This window comes from Molossus molossus, unplaced genomic scaffold (assembly GCF_014108415.1).
Source record: "Molossus molossus isolate mMolMol1 unplaced genomic scaffold, mMolMol1.p scaffold_m16_p_2, whole genome shotgun sequence".
Lineage (NCBI taxonomy): Eukaryota > Metazoa > Chordata > Mammalia > Chiroptera > Molossidae > Molossus > Molossus molossus.
In genome coordinates, this window is record NW_023425355.1 from 124,298,601 (window position 1) to 124,310,359 (window position 11,759).

At 42.0% G+C, this 11,759-nt stretch overlaps 1 protein-coding gene across 4 annotated transcripts in view; it reads right to left on the bottom strand.

Annotated features, from left to right (window-relative positions):
- Positions 1-10,486, bottom strand: part of GK (glycerol kinase) — a 77,006-nt gene extending 66,520 nt beyond the window's left edge. For all 4 annotated transcript variants that reach the window (XM_036270219.1, XM_036270221.1, XM_036270222.1 and 1 more), the window contains exon 1: positions 10,256-10,486. In XM_036270219.1, the coding sequence (XP_036126112.1) occupies positions 10,256-10,333 (78 nt within the window). In that variant the 5' untranslated portion in view covers positions 10,334-10,486. The remainder of the gene's footprint in view (positions 1-10,255) is intronic.
- Positions 10,487-11,759: the final 1,273 nt, after the last annotated feature.

Sequence of the window (11,759 nt, forward strand, 5' to 3'; positions counted from 1 at the left end):
AAGAAACATGTCCCAAATGAAAGAAAAAAAAATCCAGGAAAAGAATTAAACAAAATGGAGATAGGCAATCAATCAATGTAGAGTTCAAAACACTGGTTATAAGGATGCTCAAGGAACTTAGTGAGAACATCAACAATATAAAAAAAAAAAAGTCAGAAATGCACTAACTGAAATAAAGAATAATTTACAGAGAATCAATAGTACAGTACGTAAAGCCAAGAAGCAAATTATTGATTTGGAATATAAGGAAGCAAAAAACACCCAATCAGAACAGCAGAAAGAAAAAAGAATTTGTTCAGCCAGTGTGGCTCAGTAGTTGAGCGTCGACTCATGCACCAAGAGGTCACCAGTTCGATTCCTGGTCAGGACACATGCCCATGTTGTGGGCCCAATCCCCAGTGGGGGGCATGCAGGAGATGGCCAATCGATGTTCTCGCTCATCGATGTTTCTATTTCTCTCTCCCTCCCACTTCCTCTCTCTCTTAAAAAAGAAAAAAGAAAAAGAACACCCCCAAAATGAGGATAGTGTAAGAAGCTTCTGGGACAACTTCAAGCATACCAACATTCCCATCAAGGGGGTGCCAGAAGGAGAAGAGAGAGAGCAAGAAATTGAAAATCTATTTGAAAAAATAATAACAGGAAACTTTCCTAACTTGGTGAAGGAATAGACATATAAGTCCAGGAATCACAGAGAGTCCCAAACAAGATGAACCCCGAGAGGTCCACACCAGGACACATCATCATTAAAATGCCAAAGGTTGCCCTGGCCAGTTTGGCTCAGCGGTTAGAGCATTGGCCTGCGGTCCAGAGAGACCCGGGTTCGGTTCCCACTAAGGGCGAATGCCTCGGTTGCAGTTTGTCCCCGGCCCTGGTTGGGTCATGTGGGTGGCAGCCACTCAATGTGTCCCTTTCACGTCGATGTTTCTCTCTCTCTCTCTCTCTCTCTCTCTCTCCCCACACACACACACACTCTATCTAACAAAATATCGAAAAATGTCCTCGGGTGAGGATTAAAAAAAAAAAAAATGCCAAAGGTTAAAGACAAAGAGAGAATCTTAAAAGCAACAAGAGAAAAGCAGTTTGTTACCTACAAAGGAGCACTCATAAGACTGTTAGCTGATTTCTCAAAAGAAACTTTCCATGCCAGAAAGGAGTGGCAAGAGATACTCAAACTGATGAAAAGCAAGAACTTACAACCAAGATTACTCTATCCTGCAAAGCTGTCATTTAGAATGGATCGACATATAAAGTTTCCCAAACAAGAAAAAGCTAAAGGAATATCTGTCAACAATAGAATCTACAAACAAAATGAGCAAGCAGAACAGAAACAGATTCATAGATACAGAGAACTTTTTTGTTGCTTGCCAGATGGGAGGGAGCTAGGGATATGGATGAAAAAGATGAAGGAATTAAGAAGAGCTAATTGGTTGTTAGACTGATGAACCTCAAAGAGGGGAGGGAGGGCAGGATGAGATAAACCAAAGAACTTCTATGATATATGCATAACCAATCAATGGATGCAGACAGTAGTGTGGGAAAGGCAGGACTGGGGGGGATTGGGGAGGAGGGAGGTCAATGGGGAAAAAACAGGGGACATCTGTAATACATTAAACAATAAAGATAAGTTTAAAAAATTAAAAATATATCTTACAAGTCAAAGGTTAACTTAACACAAAAGTAAAGGGCACTTGGCAGAAGCCCTTGTAACTCATAACTTAGCATTACAGTGTCTTTATAGGATATCTGCTCCATTTGTTTTATTTTATTCGCTGAAGCATCTCTAGGTCCTAGAATAGTGCCTGGCACAGAGATGATGCTCAATAAATATTTGTTGCATGTCTGAAAAAATATGGTATATTAGGCACTTATTGGAGAGAAATGATCAAATAAAATGAGAAGTGGTTACGTGGCCTACACTCTAATAGGAAATAACAGTTGTATCCTTTTATTTATATTACTGCTGCCCCCAGGGTCCCCTCTCAAATCCCCAAGGGACACTGGTATCATAAAATAAGGTGTCCCACCTGGCTGGTGTGGCTCAGTGGTTGAGTTTCAACCCACGCACCAAGAGGTCACCAGTCCGATTTCCAGTCACGGCACATGCCCAGGTTGTGGGCCAGATCCCCAGTGAGGGGCATGCAGGAGGCAGCCAGTCAGTGTTCTCTCTCATCAATGTTTCTATATCTCTCTCCCTTCTCTCTCTAAAATCAATAAAGAAAAGAAAACCCACAACAAGGTGTCGTTTCTTGCTGGCTGGATGTATAAAAACGTCAATAGCAGACCTATAGGGCTATGAATGGAGTGCAACCCTTCTTCCATTACCTAGTTTTAACTGGGCTAACTTCAGAACCCTCACACTAAAAATGGATTTATAGGCCTTTGAAATAGGCAGAGAAAAGGAAAAGATTTTGGTAAATTCTGTTTGCTACAGAAGAGCATGATGCCATCTGATGACAAAGCATTTGGATACAACAGGATGGAGCCTGGACCTCCCTACTTCTTTAGAGCACTAAATCTGAGCAGAAAGTGGGCACCATCTTTAGCTGTTAAGAATTTGACCCTGTGCACCACTTCCAACCTTGTTGACACTTGTTAGATTGAATGTTTTTAGAACCTGCACCTTTCTTAGTGCAATACCACTGAATAGCAATATCATGCAAATCACAAACGCAAGCCACGTATGGAATTTTAAATGTTCTCATTAAAAAACAGTAAAAAGAAACAGGTGAAATTAATTTTAATAAGATTTTTATTTAAGCCAATATAAAATTATCATTTCAACATGTGATCAATATAAAAATTATTAATGAGTGCTTTTACATTTTTATAGTACTAAGTCTTTGAAATCTGGTCACAGAACAGGTTAGATTGACATCAGGTCACTCACCAAAATCAAGATAAATGTCCCTGTATCTAGGAATGCTGTAAATTGGTGCACAATCCCCAACCCCAACCCCAACGCACACCCCCCTTAGGTATTAGTCTGGCTCCAAGAGACTGAAGGCTTAGCTAAAGGTGTTGTTAATGTGCATGTAAAAACAAAAACACGAGGTTTTCTCTCATCCTGAGAGTTGGCTTTTTAAAAAAATGTTTTTATTGATTTTTTTTTGTTGTTTAGAGAGAGACAAAGAAAGAGAGAGAGACATTGATGTGAGAAAGAAACATCAACCAGCTGCCTCCTGCACACCCCCGACTGGGGATCCAGTCCGCAACCTGGCTTGTGCCCTCCTCTCAGTCCATGGGTCCAAGCCCAATCCACTGAGCCACACCGACCTGGAGAGAGTTGGCTTTTTGATCCCTGCAGTCAAACTACATGGGGCTTTAGTACCTTTTTTTTTTGGTCCTTTTGGGGTCCGCTGACAGTTTACAGGGGGATTTATCTTTAACATGGGATCTTCACCCTCTAAAAGTTCCCAAAACTTCCTGGAAAACTCTAGCTACTTATATGTACAGACATTTTGGTCCCACCTCTCTTGTCTTTTTAAACAAAATGGACCAACTTAGCCGAAATAATTTAAAACTTAAAGGAGCCCTGGCCAGTTTGGCTCAGCGGTTGAGCGTCAGCCTGCAGTCCAGGGAGTCCCGGGTTTGTCCCTGCTAGGGGCACGTACCACAAAAAAAAACACACAAAAAAACTTAAAGGAAAACCTGACCTCAAAGCACCCCCACCCCCCTTAGGAAGAGGAGAATTCCAAACCTCTCAGGGACAATGGACTGCATTCTTTGATTGATATGCAGAAGCTTCTAAGAGACCAAATGACTTTGAAAAACAAAACAGCCCTAAAAGGATCCTAAAAGATACTTTTAGCATCTAAGCTGTTACTTTAAAATGTCTTACTGTTTCTCCTGCCCAAAACCTGACAAGATATTTGAGAGAACTAAATAACTTTTCATCAGAAACTTGGCAAAATTGGAAGCTCAAGATTCAGAGCCTAATAGAAATTTCTTAAGAAAGCCTCCTTCCCTAAGGTAAAATAAACTACGTATCCAGAGGGAAAGAATCAAATTTGGAATGACGTAGTTGGGCCCATAGGTCAACCTACAATGTCACATAACTTACAACCAAATTCTCTGGGGAATCGAGAGCAGTTGGCCACATCTTACAAATCTTTGTGAAACCAGAATGCAACTCCAGAAGTAGTTCAAAGCCCACCTATTTTTACCATCCTCAAGTCCTGAGACTGAAAATAAAAAATAGCAAACGAGGGTTATTTGTGTGTTTGTTTGTTTTTTAAAGCCCAAACTGCTGCTCTGGCTCCAGGGCTTCATGCCGAGAACAAATACAAATCTTAATCATCTTCTCCACAAATATTAATAAGAAAAAAAGCCATCTGAACAAATAAACTTAACTTATTCCAACTGCTATAAATTAGTGGGTTCTGTGCCTTACTGTACCTGTCTCATGGCCAAAATTTTATTCATGTCTAAAATTTAAAAACAAAACTCTCAGGTCTCTGGTTATATCTAACATTAGTGTATGTGTGTCTACCTCCAGAGAATATTACTAGAATTGGTTTGTAAAGAGCTCTGTTTAATTGGCTTAAAGGAATTACATGCTTATATAAAAATTCTCAAAAATAGAAGAGTAATCCAAATGCTATTTCAGGATCATGTGATATGAGAATATATATATATATATCCTCACCCAATGATGTACTTACTGATTTTAGAGAGAAGGAAAGGGAGAGAGAGAGAGAGAAACCTCAATTTGTTGCCTCCTGTACGAGTCCCAACCAGGGATCGAACCCAAAACCTAGGTATGTGCCCTGACCAGGAATTGAACCTGAAGGGTTCCGGTATGTGGGATAATGCTCCAACCAACTGAGCCACATGGACTGGGGTGAGAAAATATTTTCTAGTAAAGCTGGTTTGAGTTTGGTTGGGTTAAATAGGCATCTCCTTAGATTATCATCTTTAAGTACAATACTTTTATTCTACCTGGGCTTATTGGTCAAATAAGTCCATGTTTTCTCTGTTGCAAAACTTGTCAGCAAGAAGAAAAAACTCAGTATGATGAGATTTCCTGAACATAATTATTGAGAACAAGTAAAATAAAGAGATGCAGATGGGCTAAAAAGTTTTTAGGTAAACTCAGCAATATTTATGTTTTATGGTAAGTCTACTTAAATAGTTTACCAACATCTTTTGGTAACCTGAAACCTTGGAGTTTTGTCAAGTTTAATGACAAGTCAAGTTCAATTCACTGAATATGTAGATTCTATCCAAATATGATTAAATATTGAAACATGAATTGTTGAGAAGGAAAATCATTTTCATAAAAAGTTCTTTCAAAACAACTTTCTGAAACGACACATGCCCTCTCTGTCTTACAAGAAGAGTAGTGGAGAGACAAAATGCTGTCCTTACCAAGTAACTGTCCTTGGAGGCTTGCCTCACTCATCCTCAAACTAATTCAGCCGTCCAATCATAAACATGCACGTTCATTTCCCTCTCCATGTGATTTTCCCACTAGCCTACTCTTTTTTATGCCACACTCCATTTGACTTGACTCTGTGATAAGACAATTCTCAGGAATGTAAATTCCCTTTCTAGGACTTTACACTACACAAATTTAAATGACTGAAAATAAAAATACGTTACATCACATATTACACCACAAAAGACATAACGGCATCTTCCAACAAGCCACAGGAGAAAACACAGCAAATGGCACTATGTTTCTCTTCAAAATGAAATTGTATCAAATAGCTTATACATACATCTAATACATCTATAGTTGCTGAATTTCACTCTTTCCAAGACCCTACAAGGCTTACCTTCCTGTCTTCCAAACCAGGAGTTCTGGTCAACACCTCTGAGCCCTGTAGGCCCCTCTTTACTGTGATTTATTCCCATGATGAACACCTACTACAAGACAGATGCTATATTAGCCTTTGGGGGAGGAAAAGAAGACACCATATTCTGCCCTTCAAAGAGCTCAAAGTTGAAAGCTCTTGACACTTCTGCTTGTGAGAGGCAAGAGGATGTGTTCTTGCTATCTGTGTAATGTGATGGGCAAGAAAACAAACCAACTTAGTGGAGGGAAAAATTACACAGAAGAATCACAACTATAGTTATCACAAGCGTGGCCTCGTTACAGCTATGAATCAAATTAGTTTTGACCAAATTTACTGGTCATTAGTCCCTGGCCCCTAATGGGTGCCTAATAAATATGTATTGAATAAATAAATGAAAGAAAGAAGGCGGAAATCCGTCCCTGAGCCTTATGAGGTCTCTAAGAATAATGAGACAACTGGGGCCAAGGCAGTATTTCCTGCCAAAACAAGCATGGAACTACAATTCTAGTCATTCTTCATAGATGCTGGCTATTGGAAAAAAATTATTACACAACCATTATCCATGGTGACTACACCTAAGCCCAGCCCAGGCCCTGATGAGTCACAAGGTGATTAAATCAGCAGTACTTATTCAAAGGCAAATTTTTTGATATATTGCAAAACCAAGCTGTAAGTATATTTTTCTTTGAGAAGGTTCCTTTATGACCAGAATCAGAACTGACACTTGAGTGATAGGTGGGTAAGTGGCCTTTTCCAGCCCCCCATCCTCCCTTCAATGGACTCCAGGCAGCCAGGGAGCCAAGGAAGGAGTTAGGAGGACAGGTTTCTAAGTGCTACAGACCTGGGCTTGAATCTGAGTTCCACCAGTTACTCTTTGACCTTGGGCACTATCGCCAGCACAGTCTAATTATCTATGTAAAGGAGCTTAATAATACTACCAGCATCACAGTTATAAATGTGATTAAATGAAATAATGCTGGAAAAGTCCTCTACATATTACCTAACACATTTCAAATCACAACACATTCTAAGCTTTTTTTTTTTTTTTCTTTAACAATCAACGTAATGGGGGAAAAACAAAGTTACCAAATGAGAGAAGGAAGTTGACTGTTTAAACTGCAACTTCTGTGTTATAAAGAAATGGCCCCTCCTTAAAACCTGTTACAGTAATTATCTTTCCAAGAAGTTGTTACTCTGCAATCTGAGTAACCATGTGCCAACCAGTTCACTTTTCTATGGGACAACTTGAAAATTTTCCTTTAGTACAAAGCATATTCATTCATAGGTTGCCAAGAGTCATTCTTTTGACAACTGGAAGAAGAAATAAATATGTTCAAAAATTGCAGATATACTACTAAAATAGAATAAATTAAGTAATCAAACATATCCAAGTAAGAAAGTTTTACGTTTGTTTTTTTTTTTTTGACTAGGTAAAAAAGATAACCAGAATTAAAGTTCAGCAGACTCATTAAATGTCAATCTGTATAAAATGCTCCCTGTAGACAAAACACATGTTCATCTGTTGTGTTGAGCAAGATAAAGAATACAGAGATGAGTTAGACTTAAAAAGTCTATACCCTCAAGTACATACAGTAGGTATAGAATTCTAATACAAAGTAGGTGACAGCTACTATCAGACATCAGAAAAGTGCTATAGGAAGTGGGAGAAATTCTGCCTAAGGGGTTGAGGAAGACTAAGAGATGGCAGTTGAGCCACTATTGGAGGCAGAGTAGAATTTCAAGAAGGTAAGGGAGCCCAGCTGGTGTGGCTCAGTGGCTGAGCATCAACCCATACACCAAGAGGTCACTGGTTCAATTCCTGGTCAGGGCACATGCCCAGGTTGTGGGCCCAATCCCCACATCTCTCATCGATGTTTCTATCTCTCTCTCTCCCCCTCTCCCTTCCTCTCTCTCTAAAAACCAATAAAGAAAAAAAAAAGATGGTAAGGGAAATAGGGAGGAGGCATTTCCATTGCACGAAAGACCATGAGTTAACATCACTAGCAGAGAAAGGGGGAGAAGCTTGGAGAGGTTATTGGTCTTGTGAAAGTTGAACTGGATATGCAAATTCAATGACTAATGTCCAAGAAATTATTTAAACACCTTTTCCTTTACAAGCTTCCTTATGACAGTTCTTATCCACTGTAATCTTAGTGATAAAGTAAGAAATTATTTTTGAGTCATAATTACAACGTGGAACAATATGACTGGAACAACTCCTGGGAATCACCTTGTGATTGAAGCACTTATTCAGCAACTCTATTATCTGCATTTTGCAGGGAGTGGTTTAACAAGCTCTTTCCCTATAACCAAAGGAAAAAAGACTTTGCTAAACCATTCCTAAGTTTTTCTTGACTTTGCACAGGATATCTAAATCCTTTATCTACCTCTGATTCTAGTTGTTTCTCAAGAATCGGAAAACTGTTATTGATTGACTTTTACACATCATCCTATAAGCAGGATGCGTATCTCCTGAATTTGCACCTTAGCTTACTCACTGAATACAGAGTCCAATAAACAGAAACTAACTTTCAAAGGCTCAGGTTGTTCAGGTCACATACTGAACAATGGATTGTGAGAATATGAAGTTGACTTATTCCTTCCCCACCAGTACAGAAAGATGTCTCTTGGGCAACAAAATCTGAGGGACCAGGAACAACCTGCAGTGGATAAAGAAGATCACTGGGCTACATGGAGAGTAAGAGTGAAGATTCTAAAGAAAGATAAGCACAGTCAGTCTCCTAAAAAGCCCACCAAGTTATGAAATATTTTATTGACTTTCATAGAAGGCAATGGCTGCATAAATTTGAAAACAATCACCATGTTGATTTGGTCTCCACGGTGCTTTATGAACTAGTTGCCGACATTCAAGAATTGGAAGATTACACTGAAAACTCGAGATGACCACCTTTTCTTAAAGAATTTGATGATCTGGCGACACTGGGCTGGTGTTCCTGCTTGGCAACTATAGCCAGTCCTCTTGACCTGGGTTGCTCTCTCCAGTCTTTCCCCCAACCTCTACCTGCCTGGCCCTTGCAGGCATCTGTGCTGGTCTCTGTGCGGGCAGTTCTTGAATATTGCTTCAAAACTCAATCCACAAGTTAGCATGTGTGTCTTAATGGCCTTTCTTCATTTTAAATACACAATGATGACTGTATATTTTATATATTAATCAAATCCAGTTAGGCAGACTTCCTTATGATTCAGAATTACTTTATAAACATTTATGAGAATAAGACAAAGTGAAACCTGTCCCGGGTGATCAAAAGATAAACAATGTAAGAGATTGTAGAACTATGTCTTGGCAGCTCAAACTAGGTAAGCCATGAAATAAGATTCAAACTAAAACTGTGCCAAAAGCTTTCCAGTGTAGGCAAGAGAGAGGACTATCAAAATGAAGACACAAATGAAGGTTTTAGTCAAATAGTGGGCTAAACAGAAGTTTGGAACAACATACACACTATATGTATAATGTATACATATAGTATATACTCACACACATATACATAATAATGCACGAAAAAATTATCTGAAGGAAAGTAGTGAAGATGGAGGTAAATAATCATTATATATTTCCATAAACTTGCCAGGTTAGTCAAATGTCCATTGAAGCATGGGCTCTTAACCAACAATCGTTTATTTAAATTATTTTTAAGTTATCTTACTGAACTCAGTGCTAGATCACTTTAACAGCAAGATTCCTAGCATAAAGTCACTTAAATAGCACTGCTACAGTAAATAAAAAGTGAAACAGAATTTCCCTGTCACTTTACTCTGTGAAGCATGAAGTGTTTGTAAATAGGCAAAGTATCAGAACTGAAATTTGCGAGTCTTTGAAATTAAGTAAAGATTCTGGTAAAGGCAGAGTACTGTCTTTTTCCTAATGTGTTCTGCGACACCCCCCACCCCCACCCCCGTAGCATTCTACCTTCTACAATTTCTGTGGGAGAGGATGACAACGCATCATCATGCGAATACTATATTTGTTCTACTGCTCCAAAGGACGTTGTGTTAAGCTATCACAGCCGTGACACAGCTTTCCCCCCCTTCCAAGGACGTCCTGCGCCCCGTAGGCCAAATGCTCCAGGGGAAAGATCGCAGCAGCGGTCAGTATGACCACCTGTCCTGGCTGCAGGCGGACCGCTCCGCACGGATGCTCGGCGATTCCTAGCTCCTTTCGGAGGAGGAATCACCCCGTTAGTAGATGATCCGGCTCCACCACGAGGCCGGGGCTGCTCAGCTCGGCCGCCAGGGTCTCGAGAGGCTGCAGTCCCCCAAACCCAGGCGGGACAGCTCCAGCGTGGCAGGTTCTGCTCTGGGGGCCTTGGCCTCCGTCCCTTGCCTAAAGGCTGGGAGCCGCGGGGCCGGGGGAGGCGCGGGATGGAGACGCGACAACCAGCGCCGGCATCCCGGGGCTCCCGCCCGGCTTAGCTCTTCAAATGTCACCCTGGGCTCACCAAAAAGCGCGTCGAGCTGGTGCCCTGGTCCACTGCCCCCACCAACGGCCCCAAAACTGCTTTCTTCGTGGCTGCCATGAAACCAGTTTCGGGTCGGCGGGAGATCGCGGCCGGTTTCCTGGGTGACGGCAGCCAGCGGGGGAGGCGCAGACACCCAGTGTGGAGGGCTAGCCGGCGAGTGACCGCAAAACGATCGGACTGTGCTCCAGGCAGCCCCTTTACCCGCGCGGAGCCTTCTCACTCCGCCCCTCAGGCGCAAGCCCGCCCCCAACCGCGTTCCCCAGGACTCCAGAGGCGTGGCGGGAGGGGCGCTGTCCTCCAGGCCGGCCAATTGGCAAACGCAGAAAGACACTGAACGTCTGGACAAGCCGAGGCTATGTGACGTCACGGGGCGGGGCCTGGGCGCGGCGGGGGCGGTGGCCCGCGCGGTAGGTCACGTGGGGCCTGGCGACCGGGCAGCGGAGCCAACCTGAAGCGGGGCCGGGGGCGGAGGCTGGTGCTGCCCATTGGCAAGGAGGGCCAATGGCCCGCGGCAAGGGCACAACCCCATCCGCGTCCTGGGCGCCCTGGGTTCACTGCCTGCGGATGGGTCCCAAAGTGCAGAACTGCTTGTTCCTCTGATGGACTGCGTACAGTACGACCTAAATCGCTCTTTGGACAGACCCGGCCCAGCCTTCCCGCGCTCCCTATGCCCCGCCCACCTTCCCCGCTCCTTGCCCTGGCTAGTAATAATAATCCCCTCTAAGGAACTGATCCCCCAAGTAGTGTCACCTAAAGAAGAAACGCAAATCCCTCATCTTGTAGACTTTTCACGGATAAGGAACGCGGAAGTTCTTTCGATGTAGCATTTAAAGGCTCAAAATTAACCTCCCCATGTCCCTCAAGTGACTATCCTGGCACAAAGCACCTCCCTGTCCAGTTGCCCTTCCTTCTGGCTTGACCTCACTCTGGTGCCCCCTCCCTCGCACACCACTTCCTCTCTCTCCCTTTACTGCTCTGGGCAGCCAAGGAAGAGAAAAGGGGCTTTCTCATTTGACCTTGAATTTACCTTGTCAGGATCCATTCTGATCCTGTGTTTCAGGGGCTTTCAAACTTTGGACCAAGACCCACTGTGGGAAATAGTTTACAAAACAGCCCCAGGCATGTGCGTCCACATTCATTTATTAAGAGCATATATTACAGTTACATATATACAATGCATTTTGTATATATAGTGTGGCAAAAAAAAAAAAAAAACCCAAAAAACTTTATACACACTTTAACAGCTGATAACTCAATCAATTCTCACTCCTTTTCAAGTTTAACTGATTTGAAATCATGGGTGAAGCCAGACTAAGCTTCAAACAAAGAAAATTTATCCACTAGACTTTTTTTATGGAGATACATAAAGGATAAAGTTTGCAGTACAAAATCGGTAACAGTCAACAAATTGAGGGAGCTATTGAAATGAGAATGCACACAAACACAGAAGAAAATGATTCTTGATGTTTGTTATTCCATTGCT